We start from the raw sequence: 23,042 nt of genomic DNA, 5'->3' as shown, positions 1-23,042 counted from the left end.
TATGGTTATTTGTTGTTCCTCGTAATTCGAAACACCGGCTTCTATGGGAAAACTAACTTGCAATCATTTCTATAAGAGCAATGGGGAAAACAATGACGTATTTCAAATTTAATTTATCTGTACGCTACGGTGGTTTGGTCTACTTTTCAGGCCTCATATTTTAATCGCATCGTTAAACTTTGGAATTCCATTTGTAAATCTTCTCCTTCTACATGTTTTTCTAGTATAGCTACTTTCAAAAACCACATTTCAGTACGTTACTTTTCTTTACTCGATTCTGTTTTTGATATTGACAGGTCTTGTACCTGGTCTGCTTCTCGAGTATGTCCCTGTCATAGAGGTTAACCTCATAAAGGACATCCTCATAAAGTACACTAGTTTTATCTTAATGAAGTTATTTTTCCATTCTTATTTTTATTTTTACGTACAATGTTATATTTTTTGCATATATTTTTATGTTTAATTATTTCAACAATTCATGAGGTGGTCACCTTGCATGGGTCTCGTGTCCCGTTCGTGACTTTCCTTTTTGGTTTGGGTAGTTTTTTTCTTTCTATTCAATACATTGTAATATTAGTTTTCCCAAATAAAGCTGTGAAAAAAAAAAAAAAAAAAAGGCGAGGAGCTCTGGGTACGAGAATGACCATTCGCATTCGGTATCAGAGCGCATGCGTCAGAGCCTGGTTGACGTCATGTCCAAAAGCATCTTGGGATATATAAATGGCGGTCCTCGACCATCGTAAAGCAAGAAAGAATGGGTTTCTTTCGCTAAATTTCGTTTTATTTGCCAAAAAATGTCATCCCTAGGCTAACAACGCGCTCATACTGCAAGATAAGAGAACCATACAGCAAAAAATATCGCTGGTTTTCGATTGAAGACTAACGGAAATTTATAGCAGGCAAGGATTTTTGTCCCTTACATCAGCCGCCATGAGTATGCGAGCAGACAAGAAGACGAAGATGCGGATCCGGGCGTTTCCGGTAAGTTTTTGGCACTTCTAGGCTTATTTTGATTGATATTTTAGAGATGCTCATAAATTGCTTGTATGTAGAGGTGGGTTGAGTAAGTTTGTGGCGAAGAAGGCAAATTCAAAGGCAGAAGAGACTTAGTAAGTCGGTTGGGTTTGGAATCCAGCTCTCAAATATGAGGCATACAGTGTTATACCTGTTGGCCATCAGCAACCTGGCGAAAACCTATATTTTTTTCTCCTTTTATGCGTTCATTCTCTTTTCTGTCCTAACAGAAACAAATCGAGAGTGTTATTGTTTTTATTCTTTATCGTCTGTGGTTTCGTTGTTTTTGCAAAAAGTCTGAAAGCCGTGCAAAAAGTGGCCTTCGACGCCTGGCTTTGCATTTTTTTCAATTGTAAATCCTAACAAACGATACCTGTACATCAGTCAAACTTGAATTCCCTGAAATGTTAAGTCATTCAGAAATAGACCTTTACGATTCTTGTACTTGATAACTATATAACAGAGAGATTTGTTGTTTTTGTTTCCTAATTATACAGTACAATAAATTGTCTCACCAAGATGACTAAATATGGAGATTTATTTGATATTAAGGCATTATGGCTATCAATATATACCGTAGAAAGGTTTCGTATCTACGAGACACAAACCTGTCATTTATTCTAGAAATCGGATTCTTTACTTTGCATTTGTGGAAAATTTTTGTCACTATTGGATATATCCTGAACTATCATGGCTGTCGATGGCTTATGAATATGAATTTATCCGCTAATGTACCAAAACTTTTAAGTTGTTTTTATATTCTTTGATGCTTTCTTTAATTTTGTAATATTTTATGTTGATGTATTGTAATAGTAGTAATTTTTTTACTTTTATATTGTAAAAATTCATGTGGAAGTACATATTTGAATAAATTATTTAAATGTTTCTGGGCTTGGTGGGATTTTATAAGCTGCACAGTAAGTTCTTATTTCCTTTCTAATTGTACTCTGTTAACCTTATCTTGCTGTCACGAAGCCTTATAAAATGTTTATTTAAAATGACCTGATTTTGAGAATTAAAATAACCAACACTGTACATGTTGCATTATTGAAAAAACATTGCACTTCTAGTTAGCAACTTCCTCAAGCTCGAATAGCCTGTTGACTTATAGGCATTGAGAGTCATAGAGTCAATGCTAGTCAGTGATAGTTTACAAAAAAGATCTAAAATGAAAATAAATTTATAAGAATCAATATTGCAAATTGATAGTTTGAAAAAAAGATCTAAAATAATGATAAATATATATGAAGCGAAATTGCAAAAAAGAAAAAAAAATCACTTATTTTATTAGTTACAATCTAACCGAAAAAACTATAAGAGCTATAACAGTTTGTGTAGATACATGAACACTGTAGATATATATGCAATGTTTATATTATTACTAACTTGTTTACATATGGCCTGTGTATCCTAGATGACAATGGATGAAAAGTATGTGGAGGATATCTGGAATCTACTGAAAAATGCCATCCAAGAAATCCAAAAGAAGAATAACAGTGGTCTTAGCTTTGAAGAATTATATAGGTAGGTTTTGCACAAACCAAAAGACACATATATTTGAGGTTCTAAAAAATGTTGCTTACATGCATTGTTGATTGTTGGGCAAAAAATCAACAAGGAGTTCTTCACAATTGTTACAAGACCCTGGATACTAGTTTTTAACTTGTGGATACACGAAGCATAGAAACGAGTTATTAGAACGCTTTCCCACAACCGGGGTTAGAAATTCTAATGAGTTTGCTAATATGCTAATGAGCTGCGTCCTGTACAGCCTGCTAAATTCAAAGAAATAATCTTAAAGATTTGTATTAAAAAATGTTATCTTAAAATGTTAAAAAGCTCGCCATTCTAAAACGTGCTTACAAAACTATTAACGCTATCTTACCTATGAAACTTCTGAGAAGCCGGAGATAGGCCACTAACAGCACCAACGAGTTCACTTCTCTAAAAGCTCACTAAAAAGTGTTACATGATTTTTATAGTTTTATTCAACAGCAATGTTTATGAATTACAAATCTTTAAGTAGAAGTGACAATATACTGTACCAGCTTGCTATAACAGTTGAGACTGAATATTTGATTTAATTACTGTATGTAGCTCATTAGCATATTAGCAAACTCATTAGAATTTCTAACCACCGTTGTGGGGAAAAGTTCTAATGTAGGGGGTTTGAATATGCAAATGTGTCACTTTCTCATTCACTCACTCTGTAAGGTGTTAGACGGTCAATATTTAAATGATTATCAATTGTCTTGCTTACAAACGTTACACAAAGTTACTCTCAGATTTAGCTATTAAAAGCTTCTCATAATAAGGCCCAATACCACATGTATAAAAGAAATTAGGATTCTGCTGCAATGGATCTGGGATGCAGTGCTGAGCATGTGTTGAAGAGCATAACTTTACTTTAGGATGTACTGTAGGAAATTGTTGTAAATAGTCGTAATTTATTGATCAGAATCACTTCATTTCTTTATTAAATTTTGTAATTTTGGTTGTGGTGCTGAAATTGCAGGCGAAAACCAGCAGCAGGCTGCTATTTTGAACATTATGATTGGCAGAATTTTGTCAATTCTTTTCCAATCATAAAAATCAGCATGTATTTGGTCAGAATTAGTATATGTAATAACATAGCGACAAGTGAAATCGTAAATAAATTTAACACATTCAGTTAAAACAAAGTAGGCTCAGCAAATTATGTAGATTTGACAAACGCAAGTGAAATTTATCTCTAATTTCACAAGTTACCATTTGATTAGCAATGAATATCATAAAGAACAAATTGTGGCAGGGAAGACCCTTATTGATGAAGATAAAAAAAATCAGTCAAAGATTAAGCATGTTTTTTGTTCTTTTTTGGAATACAAAAATTAAGACCACACGAAAGTTTTATTATTTTTGCAAATGACTATTCTTTACAGAAGCTCTAGTTTCTACCATAAAACCTTGTCTGGCTCTAAGTTTTCCAGGATTTTCTCACTTTTTTGCTTCACACCAGTTTTAAAATACTTTCTGGCCATACTGTTTTTATACATTTAAATTCTCTGTTGACTTTCTCAATAATAGCAATAATTGTTTTCCTTGTCTTGCGGGTCTCAAGCAGATGGACTCCATTTTGTTTTGGAAAGGAGAATTCACGTCACCATGGAAAAAGTGAAATTTCACATGTGGAATCACAAATTACGCATAAAATTTGGTTTTCTATGATAGTACAATGAAAATCTGCATTTTGAATAAATTAGACTCTAAAATATGCTAAATATTTCTAAATATTGCATATCAAGTGATAGAAGTAAATGTCTATCAATGGTCTATTTTGTTGACTACTGCAATTCAAGACTGAGCCTGCCTGTAAAGAAAATCTGCTTAATTATAAGATAATAATTAAAAAAGACTGAGCTGATTATTTTTTTCATATTTATTCCGACGATGGACTAACATCCAAAACGTCAGTTTCTAAACATCACAAACCATACGGTGTATTAAGTTAAATCAATTTTCCTACTGTTCTATTCCTAACACCGATGCAGTTAACTAGTTTATCTAGTCTCTACCTGATTATTTTTTTGTTTACTTCAGGAAAGGCTTAAAGCAGTAGGTCAACCAGGAGTTTAAGAATTTTTCAAATGTCATGACAAATACACGATTTTGATTTAACAATTTAACTACTGTACCCATGCTTTGATTGAGCTACTCGAAGTAGTATTTTTTGCACTAACAAGTGAAGATCAGTAGGAAGAACAAGGTTTCAATATGAGCAAAAAGCATCACATTTTCAGCTGTTCATATCCACATCATTATGCAATATGTATGACAGGACTAACAGTAACCACATGCAGTCTTAGACTGTCTATTCTTTGAGAGAAGGAGGGTTCCTTCCTTCCCTACTTGCTGCATGGGTTCATCACAAATTACAACAGATATAGTTCAGCTTACTGCTTAAATCTGTTCAAAATCTAAATCAAAATGAATTAGAATGCAAACAAAATTGTTTGAACAGAGATGATAACATCGAAAGATTTTACTCTTGTTTGACTTTCTGTTGGCCTAAAGAATGCTGAAGTTCCAGAATGTACTAACAAGATTTTTTTCTCTTGATAGAAGATCCCTGTCAACTTGTTTTGTTTCGCAGATTACAGTAGACCATACATTCTAAATAATTTGTATAGGAAATCGCACGATCTCGAGTACAATTTGGAAAGGCGAGTGCAATTAAAGAACTTTCAAAACATTATGAGTGTCTATTAATTCCAAATTGTACGAGAAGATTGTGTGATTTTTTGTTTATAGTTCACTCAACAAAATTTCAGTGTAAAAAATGAGGAGCGACGCTGTTCAACTTTGTCTATTTGGCGGCCGATGTTCAGTCCATCGCACAACTGAAATGCATAAAAAAGATTAGTTCTTACGGCTTTAAAATTTTATTTATATGTTTTTTAAGTACAAAATGATAGAAAATAATTGTTTTGACATTGTTTTGGCCGTGTTGCCATAGAGACTTAATTCGGTACTCCTACGGAGTACAATTAACACTACAATTTTATTGTACTCCTCTCGACCAATCAGAGTCGAGTAATTTTGTTAAGTGTTCTATAAATTTTTTAATGATTTTATTGTTTCTTAGAAATGCTTACACTATGGTATTACACAAACATGGGGAACGGTTATATAATGGATTAAAGCAAGTAGTAACAGAGCATCTGGAAGAAAAGGTGATTGAACTTTAGAGTATTGGACTTGGGGTATCAATAAATAATATTGAATTATTAAATTGTATACAAGGGTCTAATTAACAATTATTTGCTGACTCAATTTTCACAGATTCGCAAGGAGGTCGTAGCCTCTTTAAGTAACAATTTCTTAGATACCTTGAATGCAGCATGGAATGATCACCAGACATCAATGGTTATGATAAGAGATATCCTAATGTACATGGTAAGAAATGATCCACAAATGATTACCTATCTATCTACTGTATATCCTTGGCTTCAACAAGTATTGTTTTTTAATTATTAGTTTAATTGCAAGAATTGTCATAAAAATAACAAAATAACGAATAGGAATTAATTAGAAATATTTTTATAATTTGATTTTAAAGCCCCTAGGTTGAATAGGATAGCTGTTCAAGGGACACAAAATTACTCTAGATGTTCAATTTTTTGAAAAATACCTTAAATAATTGCTGAAAGGAAGATCTTTCCTTTTTTGAACAAATTATTTTAAGATATACATATCGTGACAGTTCCTGTCATCACGGCAACACCTTCGATCTGTCATTTAAAAATAAGTTTTGCCCAACTAATAAATTTTATTAGTTGGGCAAAACTTATTTTTAAATGACAGATCGAAGGTGTTGCCGTGACGACAGGAACTGTCACGATATGTATACAAACCGAGACGTATCTTATTTATCACTTGCTGTGAACTTCAGGATCGAATAGCTTGCTGTGTTTTTTTTTTTTTTTTTGGCTAAAAGGTGTCACTGATAATCCCACCAAGTATGTAAATTATATAGATTTATCCCCTTCAAACCGAACTTTACATTTTCTCAGAGGAGAGTTTTTCAGAAAACCATGAACTTTTGCACACTCATTCTCCATGCTGTATTCAACTCATTTCAGCCAAATTTGGTCAGTAGGCTCATACGCGAATTACTAAAGCTAAAAAAGAGTTTCTTGGTTTTTTAATTAATGTCTTTGTTCATTAGATATTCATTCTTTTACACACATGTCTTATATTCCTTTAAAGTTCTCCATTGAATGACTGTGTTTTCTTTCTAGGACCGTGTCTATGTTCAACAGAATGGTGTTGATAATGTATATAACCTAGGGCTGATTCTTTTTCGAGATAAGGTAAATTTCTTGTCAAAAGTTGTTTAACATATTACTAGAGCTTATAGCACCTGCGAGTGGAGCAATATACTTAAAAAAATTGGTAACCCATGGAGTTGATACATACGTATGTACCTACCTATGTATGTTTGTCCATTTTCGTACACCACTGGGTTCCTGGTTATTTCAAAGTAAACAATGGGAGCTCAACTTTTATGCAGTGCCTAAATTTCTTTTTCTGTGAATGGTAAAGAGATGCTCTTTCCATTTCTGATGTTCATTTTGACAACTTGTACTTTTAAGGGGATAGGGTCACGTGACCAATTGTTGCACAAAAGTCCTATTGCCTTTTTAGTTTGAGGCACAAACCAAACCGAAAAAACAAATGGTCAGTAAGTTTCAATGAAGAGAGCCTTCCACCTTTTTTTCAACTGTTAGACAATTTAGCAAAAATCCATTGATGTTGGAAAAATGCCTCAAAATTAGAAAACCAAACAGGGTTTTTTCAACTTTTTACATGGACTAGTTAGCAAAAATCCATTGATAATATTGGGAAAAGTGCCTCAAAATTAGAAAATTGACCAAGTTTGAGAATGATGTATTGGAAACAGGCAAAATATAGCCATTCAAAGTCACAAAAGTTAACAGACGTTTGTATGGCGGGAAAAACGATTTTGCCTCCCACCATGAAAACAAATTTTGCAATTTTACAGAGCTATATTTTCCCCATTTTCCAACCTTATCACCCTCTAACTTGGCAATTTGTCTAAATTTGAGGTGCTCTGCCAAATAGCCTTAATCAATTTTTTGCTAACTTGCTCACATCAAGAGTTAGAAAAAGCTGTGGAAGGGTCTGTTTTACTGGGTAAGGATTATCAGTGATAAGCATGAAAACAAGGCACCATATTTCATTTTACATTCAGCTTTAATGAATACTTTCACAACCAATAATTATGCATTTTTTGTATTAGAAGGCCAAATTATGGCTTTAAAAAAGGAAAATGCTTGTATCTGTGTTTGAATCTCATATATTGGAATCTATTCTTGTGGGTTGCCTGATCCACATGGCACCACAGGCATCCCAGACTCTTAGTTTGTGGATTGGGTGATGGGCTTCCTGTGGCATTTATGGCTGTAAATTTGCCACCAATGAAAACGGTCAGAGAAAACCTTAAGTTTGGCAGTAGCCACAGATAAAATGATCAAGCACTGTCACAACCAATATTATTCGTAATGCTAACTCGCAGCATTTCACTTTCTACCTGGTAACAATGACTAGTTTATATTAATTTTTATTTCTTTGCTCTAATTTCATTATGTTTTGCTAATCAACAGGTTGTAAGATATGGCAATATCAGAGATCACCTTTGTCAAACTTTATTAACTCTAGTAAGAAAAGAAAGAAAGGGTGAAGTTGTTGACAGGTGATTTATTCGTTGTATGATATAAATAACTTAAATCTTTTTCATTGCAACATTTAAATTGTGATGGTAATGGTGATGGCTATAACAGGTCTCCAGATATCTTTTACAATAAGGTTTCAACTCTGTGGCAACAAAGTCCATACATTTCCATGCACAAATTGGGAAAATGATTCTTATCATTACATATCTTTGATATTAAACATTTTCTCTTGCTTCTATTGACAAACAATGCTCAATAAAGTGAAACAGAACTTTTAATGGCAGCTATAAACGACATTTTTTGAATTTTTGCCATCTTCCCAATCATTTAAGAAACATGGAGGTTGCAATGTAAGATTAAAAGGTCTTTTGAGGCTGCAGCTTAGTTTGAAGATTTACGTTATTTTATAACATATTTAATATACAGTGAGAAACTACAATGAGATCGAAAGACTACGATGCGATGGAAATTACAAAGATCAGCTGCTTTATCTGCTCTTTTCAAATTTAATATTTCAAAAACAACTCTCCTTCCTTCCCTTCAAAAATTGCAAACCAAGATACTCTCCCTCTCCTTCGGAATGCTTGATTTTATAATCCCCTTTTCTGGATTTCCAAAATGCAATCCATATATATATATATATATAAATATTTTCTGGGACTACCCATTATGATGAATAGTTTTTATTATGACGCTGATGAGATTGAAGGTTTTCATAATATTATTATAACAAAGTTCTCCCATGTAAATGATTATGTAACCAACTTCCATATTCATGGGAACCTTTTACTGATAATGTTGTTTGTCTTATTCCAGGATGGCCATTAGGAATGCCTGTCAGATGTTGATGATCCTTGGTATAGATTCAAGACATGTGTATGAAGAGGACTTTGAAACCCCCTTCTTAGAAGAATCAGCAGAGTTCTACAAGGTCAAGAATACTTAAACATTTTTACTTTATCATTTTCATGTTGTGTTTATTTTTTGGACCCTTTATGGTTCCTGGTATGGGGTTTGAAATATCTAGGTTAATGTATTAATATGTATGTTAATTAAAGATGTGGTTCATAAAGCTCTTTTCCATTTCAGTATCTGATAAATGTTTTAAATATTTTTCAATTTAGATGGAAGGTCAAAAGTTTTTAGCAGAAAACAGTGCATCTATATATATACAGAAAGTAAGTGTGTGATTAGAAGTACTGTTTACTAAACTCGCAGGAGTGTTTTATCAGGATTTTAAGACACAAGGCGTAGCCGAGTGTTTTTTGACCTGATAAAATACGATCTGCAAGTTTATTGAACGATCATATTATTGATGATCATATTATTTATTTATTTATTTATTTCCATAGTTACCATTTGTCTGTGTTCTATTTTTCTATTCTTTTTTTAATGTGATGGTGTTTTTTTTACAGAAATTGCTCTTTAGATAATTTATCTTTAGACTAAAACTTCTGGTGAAATGATAATACATTGTGTGGTTCCAAAAATTATCCATACATGGAGGAATTTTTTTAAGACACCCCCTCCCCACCCCTGGGAATTCCAATTTTCTTCCATACAAACTCTGTAATTTTTGTTCTTTCTCTGACCCCCCAACCCTTCGGAAATTCCAAATTCCTATGTGGGGTGGGTATGGATAATTTCTGGAACTACACATTTTAATTTCCTTAAAGTGTCACTATGATCAAATATCTGGCTTGCTGTTTTTGGCCTGGATTGAAAGACCTTGATCGGCAAAGCAACACCTTATGAGACTATTGATTGGAAACTCCTTTTTTTTCAAATATTTCCTTTGTTAAATATTGAGCTTAATTTTTTGAAACAAATTTTGTGCTGTGTATCCTTAAAGTACATAATCAGCTTTTGAAAATACTTCAAGCACACTAAAGATAAATATGCTGTTTGTTTTCAATTGAAAGGTTGAACAAAGAATAAATGAAGAGTCTGAAAGAGCCAAACATTATCTTGACCCAAGTACAGAGGAAGCTATTGTAAAAGTATGCTATTTATTTTGGATTTGAAAAATACACTAGTTCATTCTCATTTTCAATCAATGTTACTGTAAAAACAGAACAACTAATTGATAATGGTGTTGTTTACAGGTCGTAGAAGAGGAATTAATCCGTAAACATATGAAAACTATTGTAGACATGGAGAACTCAGGAGTGATCCATATGCTTAAACATAACAAAATTGATGGTAAGCTTGTCTGACCAAATTATTATTTTTATGTCAAACATGCAGACTGAGAGTAATTGGTCAGTCTCCCAAGCCAGAGGCTCATGATTAAACCACTCAACACCACATCAAATTAGATATTTTTTGTGAGAACCAAGAGAAAAAGCCTCAAAGCATAGGAGAGATCACTAACAGGCAACTCTCATATACAACTCTCATATACACCTACTTGCAAGATGGTTGTCATAAAAGAATAGAACATTTGTAATTTAGTAAATTAGTGATTAAGTAAATTTATCGATTAGGAATAAATTATCACTGATGTCAAACTCTAATTCATCAGTAAGAAAAAGATAATTTTGGAGGACATGATGTAACCTGCAGCAGATGAAGATGTAATTTCAAAGTTAAAACGAAAATGAATAAACTGTTATAAACTGTTATCATAATATAATCATCATCATCATCATCACCATCATCATCATTGTTATGGAAATTAAATATTTTGAAATGCATTGAGATGTATGTACAGTTTAATGAGTGATATGAGAAATTCCTATTTTTATCATAACTTCATTCCTTACAATGTTCTACTTTACTGATACTCCAGATTTGGCAAGAATGTATAGATTATTCTCTCGAGTCAAGGATGGACTGAAAACCATATGTGATTGTATGAGAGGGTATCTTAGAGAACAAGGAAAAGCTATCATGGCTGATGAAGATAATGAATGTTCTAAAAACCCTATCCCATGTATTCAGGTAAGCAGAGAATACCAATTATATTTTGTAAAATAATTTTGGCTTGAGCTTTGGTTAATAGAGCAAAGATGTGGAGAAGGCAGTTCTCATGTTGATAACAGTTTCCCTTTCAAGGAACAACCCAAACCTATTTTCATGTGAACTTCTGTAGAAAGTAGAACTCACAATAGTGCCTGTTGAGTGTGGCAATCTGTTTCATGATAATAGCATTCAGCAAGACAATGTATGATAAAAATGTTTTGTAATGATACATGTTTGTATTTCATATATCTTGAGTGTTTCTGGTGGTTCAGTCTCATCTGTTGGTTCCTTGTTTTAGTGATGCCGACAAACAATTGCTTATTTGACTTTGTTTTCTTTTAGAATCTTTTGAATCTGAAGGACAGGTTTGATCATTTCCTCCATAATGGCTTCAACAATGTTAAGTTATTCAAGCAAGCTATAGGAGCAGTATGTATCTAATTATTTTTAGGAGAAATTTTTAAAATGTACAGTATTTTAAGTTATAATTAATAGACTGCTAACCCTTGTTTTCTTGTTCACAGGAATTTGAATTTTTTTTGAATCTCAATAGTAGATCACCAGAGTTTTTGTCTCTTTTCATTGATGACAAACTGAAGAAAGGTGTCAAAGGAGTAAGTTAGTTGATCTTTTCATTGAATTTCCTGAAAGATTTTGAAAACCTCAGAAGGACAAAACAGAATTACAAAAGAAAATGTAGAAAAGATGTGAGGATGAGCAAGAATGGCCAGCTAAAAGTTTAAAAATTAAATGCAACAAAAAGATGAAAAATTACATAAATTGCCTTGAGAAAAAGTGTGATGGTATGCCAATGTTAATATAAATATTAATACCTTGGAACCTTTTCTTATGGACACCTCTATATAGACTGTTAAGAGTCACTCGTTTCCCTCCAAACTTAGTAGAGCCCCATTTTTTCCCTAACTTGGTTGCACGGAGAGGAAAGGTAGGGGTTGTGGACAACACACAAAGAAATAAATTGAACCTTGCCCATGCAAATCGAAATTCCCATTGGTTGAAAATGATTGATCTGTCAGTGAGCTGTCATGGTGGAAAGGTAATGTATGATGTTATGATGCCCCCCTGACTATGATGCCACAACCTTGATGCCCCCAGTATATACCATGATCTCCCCAGCATATATCATGATGCCCCCAGTCTGTGATAACATGACACCCCACAGAATGTTTAAATATTGATTTGAGGTGTAATTTAGAAAACATTATTGAAAAACGTTGCAGTTCTTCAATATTGTAATAATGAGAAATAGACGACTTGCACTAACAGGTCACGTGACCCTACCTCCCTTAAAACGAGTAGTTTTGTCAAAATAAAAAACAGAAATGAAGAAAGCATCTCAGCATTAGTAGGGAGGCGGAGTTTCAACTCATAATAAGCGAAACAGGAGAAATGGTATTGGATATAAAATCAAATGTTTTAAGAAGATTTATATGGGTAAATGCACTGGAAGGCAAAAACTTACCAGCCAACACTTTTTCCATACAAATCTTTTAATGTCATTTCTTCTATAGTCAACATTTCGAGCTGAAACTTCACCCTCTTACTAAATTTGAGATGCTCGTTTCATTTCTGGAGTTCAATTTGACTCATTTGCTCGTTTTAAGGGGGATGGGGTCACGTGACTTGTTAGTGCAAGTCGTCTATTGTCAAGCTTATGAAACAACTTTATAAAACATTACTAAATGGTCATGTATTTCAAACTAAAAATGTAAATTATTTCTTACTGTAAACGTTGTTTTTTTTTAAATTCTTTGGACATCCCTACATAACTGATCACCTTCATAAGAGAATCAAAATACATTTTTCTGTGATGCCATAGTAAATAAGGAAAAACAATATTATTAATTTACAAACAAAGTGGAAGCAGATTCTTTGCAGATGGGTTGGTTTATGCATGTGATGAATTCGAAGGACCTGATTGTAAATATTAAATGGGTTGTCATGGTATATACTGGGGGCATCATGGTCAGGGGGTGTCATGACTGGTTACCATGGTAATGTACTCTAGATCAAGCAGAATACTACTGTAGTAATCTTGATCATACATTTATTCACAGGCTAACCACCCTCATTGATAAAATAAAACCATTAATATATATTTAATTTTATCAATAAAAGTGTCTGAAGCAGACAGTATTTGATAAGTGTGAAAAAGGGGCATTAATTCATTTCTCTGAGAGTTGTCAACAGTCCCTTCTTTTCCTCTTCCTACATGCTGAGCACTTAACTTGCCCCCCTGAGTTAGGAAGGAAAAGAGGGATCGAGTTTACCTCCATACAACAGACAGATATATAGGTACAACAGACTTTAGGTATTATAGAGGTTCCAATCTATCTATTTTGGGCTTTGCTAATTTCATATATGTATATATATTTATGTTTTGTTTTTAACAGTATTCAGAACAAGAAGTGGAAGCTATTCTAGATAAATGCATGGTTTTGTTTAGGTTTTTACAGGAAAAGGTACTTTCTGTAGATTTATTTCTTTATCATGTATTAGAATATTATTTGTTATTTGTTTTTTAGACATATATTTCTGTCTTAGCCACTCTTTTAATTATATTTTGTATATATATTTTTTTATAATATTTTGTATATTTCGTATATTTAATAATTTTCTTATGATATTTGATATGATGTTTAAGGTGACCCCCCAAAGTATTTTTCGGGCCATACCTATCATTTTAATCCATTGGGAGTCAGAATTTGACCAAAGTCAAGAGTATTGTATAGTACGGTCTGAACCCAGGAGAATGAATGTTTATCGAAGTATTATGATTACCCGGGTGGATGTAATCCTGAGAAGGACTGTTTGATGTGACTGATGTTTCGACAACCTGAGTGGAAGTCATCTTCAGAGTCAAGTGAAGAATAGAGTCAGATTGGTCATATTTATACTGCAACGATAACAATAGCAAGATTATAAGCTCAGGACCTTCATGTAGTGCTTTTGTTGGAATTTCCTTTGTCCTGAGTGTCCTCAAAATCAAAGATTGATTATCTGATAGTTACAATTGCTCTGCCTTAGTTAGCAGTTAATGATGTCGTTAACCGCTTGTCTAGACCTGCTCTTGTTTTGTAGATATATGACAAAACCAATTTATTGTTTTTATTATTTTTATTTATTGTTATTGATATTTGTTTATTGTTGCCAAGGTAAAGTCAATCAAACTAAAATTAACATTATTCAAAACCTTCATCTTAGTTTTAAAGCTGGTTCAAAAATCAAATCCATACATGCAGATTAAGACTATCAATAAGCTGGATAAAGTGATAGGACTGGTATGGTCCGAAAAATACTGTAGGGAGTCACCTTTTTTTTTCTTTTCATTTTTATGGTTATATTAGTTTACTTTTGTTAGGAGGAACCTTCTGTTAATCACTCTGTGGCTTTGTTTATCTTCAATAAATATTATTTTTATTAAATTTAATTCATAAAAAAAGAACAGCTACTCGGCTGTGTTATATGTTAGTTAGCCGTGTATTAAGTTCACCTAAGTTCAAAATTGGGGCATGGCTTAGTGAGTAGCATGAAAACGATGCATCCTAGGCCAAATGCAAAGAAATAATATGGTGTCAATACAAAGTATACACTTGTACAAAGTATTAAACAGTTTGAGTTAAAAGAAAAAAGAGTATAATAGATAATTGTGGATGACTCCCAAAGTAGCATAAGCTTTCATGTTGGGAGTTGTAATTAACTGTCAATTTATTATGATAATTTTTTTTCCTTTTTCTTGTCTAATACTTCACCAATTCTATTTAATTTTGAATTTTCCTTTCTTAGGATGTATTTGAAAGGTACTATAAACAACACTTGGCTAAAAGACTGCTGTTACAAAAGAGTATTTCAGATGATTCTGAGAAAAATATGATCTCTAAACTAAAGGTTTGTCAATAACAATTCTCTTTTACTTCAATAAACTAGAAGGTTGTGGTAAACTGTGTACTAGCAAGATCAGGCTACAGGTGACTCATGAATGTCATGGAAGTTAAATTATGAAGAACATTTTTTGATTTATTTTAGCGGTTTTTGTGAACAGTTGAACCTGGAAATAATTATGTAACAACTTACAGTACGGGGAATGGGAACCATGAACACTTTGAGGTTATTTTGACATTCTATTATAAATATCCAATCAGCACTCTCCATAGAAACAAATGGATCAAACATTTTTAGGCACCATCCAATAAATTACAACATTGGAAAATTTTTCGATATATCTCTAACTCACTCTTGTGAACTATAATGAACTGCTAAAATCACATAACAATTTTCTGCTCAAGTTAAAGTGCATCTAACCCCTGATACAATACTTTCAGTATATTGTAAGTTATTTAAGTAATGAAGGTTTATGTTTCCAGTATGTTACTGACTGTGACGTCACCCCAGGCTTCATTAAAAATTTTGACTGGTTCGTGCAAACAGTTTTTAAAAATAATCATTATCATACTCAAGGTTTCCAAAATGTTTATTGTAAATCTGATGTCTGTTTAGTATTGAAAAAAGGCGCTTATAAAGCGCATGTGCCTACTACTTTTTGGATAGTAATAAACTCTAACTCCATTATTTTAATTTTGTGTTCATACGTCCATTCAAGGGCGCTAGGACAGACGGATTGGATTGTATATCAGTGTGTTTGTTTCACTTATTCGTAGACATTAAAGAGTTCACTGATCAGTATAGTATGATTGTTTCTAAATAGATACTAATTAGGGCTCATTTATCTTAAAAATAAATGTCCTTTCCAACCAACAGTCTTTCTGGTTTGAATCAGCTTTAAGCTCTGAGTGTTTACAGCTGCCCTTTCTGTGCCAATCAGCGCCGGCGTCGCTTGGTTAGCGATTACTTTCTCTAATAAGTTAATCAAATTTACCTTCAGTACAAGTAAAAGATGTTTCAGCAGAATTAAATTTTGGAAGATTTTTGTGCTATTCATCCTTTAGATAATCGAGAATAGTTTTATAGTTTTTTAGCACTTGAAGGATGGATGGTAGATAACACCTTCTTATAAATAAAATAGAATATTGATATAGATTCTCTAGTTGAAGATGTCCAGAGGGCTTACATAACTATCATGATTGTTGTAGTTAGTTCAAGTTTTTAAGTTTTTTTAATGGGTTCCAATAAATGTTGAAGGCATTGCATCTTACCTGTGCCTCCCTCTCTCTAGACTGAATGTGGTTGTCAGTTCACATCTAAACTAGAAGGCATGTTTAAAGACATGACTGTATCCCACTCAACTAATGAAGAATTCAGGCAGCATGTTTCCAACAATCAAGTGAGTAATCATTTTTAAAATTAGTTTTATTGAAAATATCTGTTCAATGATAATGATTATCAAGGGGGTAATCTTGTTTTGAAGACTTTGATATCCAGTTACTATTACAGTGGGTGAGGAGTTACTAAAGTAAGATGATGTGATGCATTTATATTGTTGGTATTTTTTAAAGATCAACTTAGTGGGAATTGACCTGACGGTAAGAGTACTAACTACAGGATTCTGGCCAACCCAAGCTGGCAACCATAAATGTAATGTGCCACCTCAAGCTCAGCATGCTTTTGACTGTTTTAAAAGGTAAACTTTTTGTGCTCATGATACAAGCTAATTAATGGTATCATACCAGTCCAAATTGTTAGTGAATCCAAAATCATATAAAGTGTACAGAATGATTGTATATCATTATATGCTGTAGCTGGGTAGAACCTACTGTAAGATAAAAACAAAGTAAAAACAACTGTGTTCTAAAAAATCAAAATAAACTATTTCCTTTTTACTTGAACCAGGTTCTATTTAGGATGTCACAGTGGAAGACAACTAACATTGCAACCACAACTAGTAAGTCAATATGCACCATGGGGAGGGAAGGGGAGGGGAAAGGGGAACTCCAATTGGAAAGTGGTGGGGGTATTTATCATGCCTTCCAGGGTTCCACATCTGGGATTTGGCACCACTAAGGGTGTCACAAATCCACCAGAGAGAGTTAGGTGTTACCTCTTAAGGTGTTTGTCAGGTATGTCAGGTAATAAGATACATGAAATTATATTAACCCTTTGACTCCTGGGCGTTTTTGGTATCTAGCTATTGGTTGGTACCTAGTTTTAGGCCTGAGGTAAAGTTGCCACATCCACCTGGACAAGACTCGTCAAGTCCCAATCTTTCTATACCTGGAAGTAGCCCCCCTTTCCCTGCGCCAGTGCATTGCTAAACCATCATGTTGTTTTGTTTTGTTTTGTTTTAGGGCACTGCTGAACTTTATGCTACATTTCCTCCCCTTAAAAAGGTTAGTATAACAGACAAATAATAGTCTGCATTATAGATACTAAAATTACAGTAATGTTGCATAGCAGCACGTCACTAAATTTCAGCAATAATAATGTCTTCCTCCCTGGCTTACAACTGAATCACACATCAAAATGTTAATTTTGTGTTTCCTTTACTTGGCTTAGGTAGCATATCTAATGTTGAGAGGATTTTGTTTTTAGGATGACCCCCAGCAACGAAAGCACATATTCCAAGTGTCTTCGTATCAAATGTGTATTCTGATGCTCTTTAATTCAAAGGAAAAACTGACCTATGAGGTAATGTCCTGTTAGCTGAGTTGACATACCTGTATATTGGTAATAAGGTTATTGAAGAAATTAAGTAGTAAAAGGAAAGAGGGAGCAGAAAGGAAAGAAAATAGGATTAAAAACTTCATGGGCGTTAGCTAATAAATATACTTTGGTATTCGTTGAAAGGCATCAGAAGTCCCATGCACCCATGGAGTAAAAGTGTAAAATAGCACCCCCATTGACCTGTCAACCATAATTTGGTTAGGTGATGTTGGATTGTCGGTCGGATAATTGCCTGGGGGGGGGGGGGGGGGGGATAATGGCTGGGATTGGCTGACAAGTCAATGGGCAGCACTATTCTACACTTTTACTCACCAATGAATTTTCTACAAATGAATGGCTTTTAGGCTACCACAAAATAAAAAGTTTCAGGTTTCAACTAAAGTTTCATTGAAAACGGCCCACGATGTATGCTGTGTTTTCAAAGACTTTCCTAGAAATGTCAATTTATCCAATTTACATGATTACAGGAAATAGCACAAGACAGTCTAATACCAGAACGAGATCTTAATCGAGCTCTGCAGTCGTTTGCTTGTGGTAAAGCAACTCAGAGAGTGCTTATCAAAGAGCCTAAAGGCAAGGAGATGGGTAAGTTATACATTATTAGAGTATACAGACATCTTATAGATTATATAAATAGATAAATAGTTATTTTGTTTCGTTAATGGCTGCATTAAGTAAAAGTTAAGCACTGAGAATCGAGGTATTAACCACATATTCATAGCCTTAATGGCAACTCGTTGTCGTCGTCATTACAAATAGTTCATCACAAACAGCTTATCACAAACAGCTTATCTACATAGCTTTGGTTAAAAATAAAGAAATAAAACGTGCGCGCGTGCAGGGGTTTTGCAAAACGCTAGAGAAATGTTAAGAGAAGCACGACGCGTACCATACCATGCCATGCCATACCATGCCATACCATGCCATACCATGCCTTACCATGCCATGCCTTACCATGCTATGCCATGCCTTACCATGCCATGCCATACCATGCCACGCCATACCTTACCATTTCTAGTTAAGTCGCCGAAATTCTCACTCAAAACAACAGCCAGTTGCTGCTGGTTTTAAATTAGACGTATAATTTTTATCTCGTGGATACGCGAAATGTAGAAATTTTTAATTAATTAATTATTTATTTATTTTTAGTTATCTGTTTATTCATTTATTTGTTTATCTATTTATTTATTTTGTAATTTATTTATTTTGTAATTTGTAATTTATCTATTTATCCCTTTTGGTTAAAATCAATAAAGATGATGTTTAACGTATTCTCTAATGGCATGAATTATTTGAACAGCACCCACAGATATGTTCTGCATCAACGACCAGTTCACCTCTAAGCTTTTTAGAGTTAAAATACAAACTGGTGAGTATTGAAGTTACTGCGCTCTCTTTTATCCTTCATTCCTTCATGTAGGGTCAACCTGGGGCTTAGCAACAGGTTTTTTCTCCTGTGGACACCAAAAGCAAAACAGCTACCCATTCCCCATCGAGTCATGGACCCTACATTCATGTAAAGACGGTCCTAGCAGTCCTCTCGGTATCTGTAAGTAAAACCAAAACAGCTGATTTATTATCTTTATTTAATCGAAGTGCTTGCCAAAGGCGAATCGGAACCAGAACGCAAGGAGACAAGATCGAAAGTCGATGAAGATAGAAAACATGAGTATCCTTACTTAGACATCTGCATCTGTTACTCTTCTTCAGTTGAAATGAATAAATAAATATAACGTTTATTAAAATAACATTTCTTAACTCTGTCAAAGAATTGAGGCGGCGATTGTTCGTGTAATGAAAGCTAGGAAAAAGAGACCGCACAACTTACTAGTCGCAGAGGTGAGTAGCTTAAAACTCTCGTTTCATAGAGCCATGCTTGTGTAAACATTCTAGGGATTGGCCAAATTTTGACGCCAACAAACAACAGGCGGGATGTCCGAGTTGAATACGACTGGACAAATACGATTGTCTTTCCGATTTTTTTCTTTTTTTTTAATTGGTTTATGTTGCCGTTTAAGGTAACGGAACAACTTCGAGCCCGCTTTCTTCCAAGTCCACAAGTTATCAAGAAAAGGATAGAAGGACTTATCGAAAGGGAATATCTTACTCGAACACCAGAGGACAGGTAAGAACTTCCTGACAAACTTCCAGAGTTAAGCTGACTCGACCCAGTATTCAGAGTGCGCGGGTACTTGAATTGAAACGGCTATAAAGGCTGGTTCACACTAGCGTTGTAAGGTTAGCGTCGGAGTCGGAAGCGGAATCGGAATCGCAAGCAGCTTACATTTAGTGTGAATCGAATCGCTTCGGCGCTCGCTTCCTTTGTTGTTCCCATAGTTGCCGCCATCATTCTGCTCAGAATGGCTTGGGTAAGAGCTCTGTCATTGCTTCCGATTCCGATTCCGATTCTTAGGTTCACACTGATCCATAAGCGTCATAATCGGAATCGGAGTCGGAAGAAAAAGAAAACCTTGTGATCCTTCCGATTCCGCTACCGTCGCCCTTCTGCTTCCGATTCCGACTCCGATTATTGGTTGACACTAGATCCTAAGCTCCTATTACGATTCTGCTTCCGATTCTGTCGCAAGTGTGAACCAGCCTTAACTCCCGCTACAGACTTAAATTGAACGTGATATTTCACACACTTACTACACATAAGCTGAGCTTTATACTGATAGATGCTAGTTTAGTTGAAATCGAAGGCTTTTCTATCATCAAAATCGTAATGTCCTTGATTTTACATCACACCAATCATCTCGAAATACAGATCTAAACTAATCCAAGTATTTTTGTAAAATTTCTATAAAGAAATATATGTGAAATACATGAAAACGAGTAGCATACATTTCTTTGCAAAAATGCTTGGTTTCAAAAATTCATATCTTCGTCAGTTTATGGGCAATTTCTACGAAACTTTGAAACTTTACTATTGTCAATGTGACAAATTTGATCGTAAACTCCTTTTTGCAATTAATCGGCCGGACTCACACTCGGATTCTTGAAATATCTATGTAGGAGGTGCTGCAAATGGTTAGACCTTCTCGGTGGCTCGGATGAGCACGTAAAATGGCGGTCTTAGAGACATTTAACATAGAGGGACACAAACTTATTAGTGCTAAGTTGGCAAATGTCACGTATCGCTCTCTAAACCAAGATGTTATAATTATATTATTATAACTATTATCTTATTAGTTTTTTTCCAGAACATTTCCGGTGATGCAATTTTTGCTTCGAAAACTCTCGCCTAGGCATCCATTAAATACTGATTATCTCGAAAACAAGGTCATGACACCCCATTTTTCTTTTCATATTTGGAATCAGCATTAAATTTTACTTCAAGGCATCGTAGTTTTGAAAATAGTTTAAATTTTTCCAAAAGTAGCCAGTTACCTTATGAGCATTAAGCCTACAAGGTGTGGGGGGTAAGCGTTGGGGGAGTGTTTGCTTTTAAACTTTTCTAATGCAGAATCTTCGAGTGAGAGAGTGGTAGACAGCTTACAAATAAAGAAGCAATGGGACCTAATACACCTAGGCATAATGTTTTCCCACTTGTCACTCTCTTGAGTATACGGTTCAGCGTTTACCAAAAATAAATAAAAAATCGGGTATGTTATGCCAAGTTTTCAAAAGATCATAATTTGTCCACGAATGTCCTTAAACAAGGAAACGGTACTCAAAGGAATGACACGCCGGCTCAAATGGGAAAATAGTAAATTGGGTATATTGTTGGGGCCGTTGTTATTGGGAATTTTTGTTCTAATTTTCTTGGGTTTCTTTTTCCTCTTTCTCTTTTAAAACAGAAAAGTCTACCTTTATGTGGCATAATGAGAACAAGCTGAATGAAAGATTACCTCCACAAGGACCATATGCACTCAGAATTTTGAGGCCATTGGATTATTGGAACATGAGAAGACACCTTGTAATAAATCGAGGATGTTCTTTTTCTTCAAGCCATCTTCATAATTACATCTTCACCACTTCCATCGTCATCATCATATATCCTCGCTACTTTCATCATCGTCATCATTACGATCGCATTATCACCATCATTTTGGTTATCTGGGAAGTTTGTTCTCCTTGTTATCTCTGTTTGGATAGTGGAAGTTTGGTCTTTTTATATCTGTGGAATGGACCAGTTCACCAAGTCATTGATGGTCGTAATTAGCGATCGGTCAATGTGTATCACCTAAGGGGGTTCGGAAGAGATTTGCTGTAACATCATAAAGATTATCTCCAAAAGAGATATGAGTCATGTCAATATTTACCTGATTCTCTCTCCAGGGCCCGGTTGTGGGAAGGGTGGATAGCGCGAATCCTGATCCAGTGGATAAGTCAATAGTGTTATCCAATAACTTTATCCACCCTTCGTACAACCGGACCCAGTTGTCTAAAAAACGTGATCACCACAAAATACTCCAAGCACATCCCCAAGGCGATGAATAATGACCGTTCCCTTAGTATCCTCTTACCGATGCGTTATCTTCACAATGTAAATAAATTTTTCGGTAGCAATCATATTGCCGTGGATCATTAATTGTTTGTGACGGAAGGAGGACAGATCCATCTTGACGCAATGAACGAGTAAATGGTGTTCAAGGTGTTGGTATATGGCGCTCATCGATAAAACTTCTCCATTGTAGTGCAGATGGACGAAACACCCAACGCGTTTCACTGTTTGTATCTCTGCTGTTGATATTTTGCGTTTTTATTAACAATGTTCTTTCTTGTAAACAGAGAGGCGCGTTTAAATGGGCATTAAATTTGCCCTTCCTTACAAGCCATGCACTATTCAAGATAGAAATAGACAGTAATGTAGATAAAAAGTTCAATTTCAATTGGTGAATTGCTTCCTTTGTTGAGGTCATTATTTTAATAACCATTTAGAGCATATGGCCATATACGGTCATGTGATCGGTTTAACATCGGGCTTTGGCTGCCAGTACCTTCACCGAATAAAATTTATAATTTCTGCCTTCCCGTATCCTAAAAATCGTGCTTTCTGATTGACTGCGGGCGGTATATCTCACCAGTATCCTAACGTAAGGCTAACGCTATCTAAATTGATTGATAAACAACAAAACGAATTGCCAAACAAGCGAAAAAGTAATTTTCATTTTCCATGGCATATTTTCTTGTGGCCCTGTTCTTTCAAATGCACAAAGTAATGTGGCCCCAAGAATGAGAACATAA

General features: G+C 34.5%; 1 protein-coding gene across 1 annotated transcript; it reads left to right on the top strand.

Annotated features, from left to right (window-relative positions):
* Positions 1-699: 699 nt before the first annotated feature.
* LOC116307097 (cullin-3) lies at positions 700-22,829 on the top strand. The gene is made up of 26 exons (XM_089034280.1): positions 700-981; positions 2,429-2,538; positions 5,639-5,726; positions 5,836-5,949; positions 6,795-6,866; positions 8,181-8,269; positions 9,066-9,180; positions 9,374-9,427; positions 10,172-10,249; positions 10,355-10,451; positions 11,041-11,192; positions 11,556-11,642; positions 11,738-11,827; positions 13,628-13,696; positions 15,021-15,122; positions 16,408-16,515; positions 16,688-16,812; positions 17,022-17,073; positions 17,477-17,518; positions 17,721-17,816; positions 18,320-18,437; positions 19,153-19,221; positions 19,449-19,521; positions 19,622-19,691; positions 19,871-19,977; positions 21,653-22,829. The coding sequence occupies exons 1-26, from the start codon at positions 931-933 to the stop codon at positions 21,675-21,677; spliced, it is 2,253 nt and encodes a 750-aa protein (XP_088890406.1). The 5' UTR covers positions 700-930; the 3' UTR covers positions 21,678-22,829.
* The last annotated feature ends 213 nt before the right edge of the window (positions 22,830-23,042 follow it).

Source organism: Actinia tenebrosa, unplaced genomic scaffold (assembly GCF_029948245.1).
Source record: "Actinia tenebrosa isolate PJP-AT-01 unplaced genomic scaffold, QUT_ActTen_1.0 PGA_scaffold2__45_contigs__length_23673736, whole genome shotgun sequence".
In the NCBI taxonomy this organism is placed as follows: Eukaryota; Metazoa; Cnidaria; class Anthozoa; order Actiniaria; family Actiniidae; genus Actinia; species Actinia tenebrosa.
Note: the sequence above shows the minus strand (reverse complement) of the source record. Positions and strands in the feature narration are given on the sequence as shown.

Bases quoted from the DNA above. Each gene is read 5' to 3' on its own strand.
- LOC116307097 (XM_089034280.1), top strand. From the start codon at position 931: ATGAGTATGCGAGCAGACAAGAAGACGAAGATGCGGATCCGGGCGTTT. The intron at 8,270-9,065 runs GTGATTTATTCG...GTCTTATTCCAG, and splicing joins AAGGGTGAAGTTGTTGACAG to GATGGCCATTAGGAATGCCT. The intron at 9,428-10,171 runs GTAAGTGTGTGA...TTCAATTGAAAG, and splicing joins CATCTATATATATACAGAAA to GTTGAACAAAGAATAAATGA.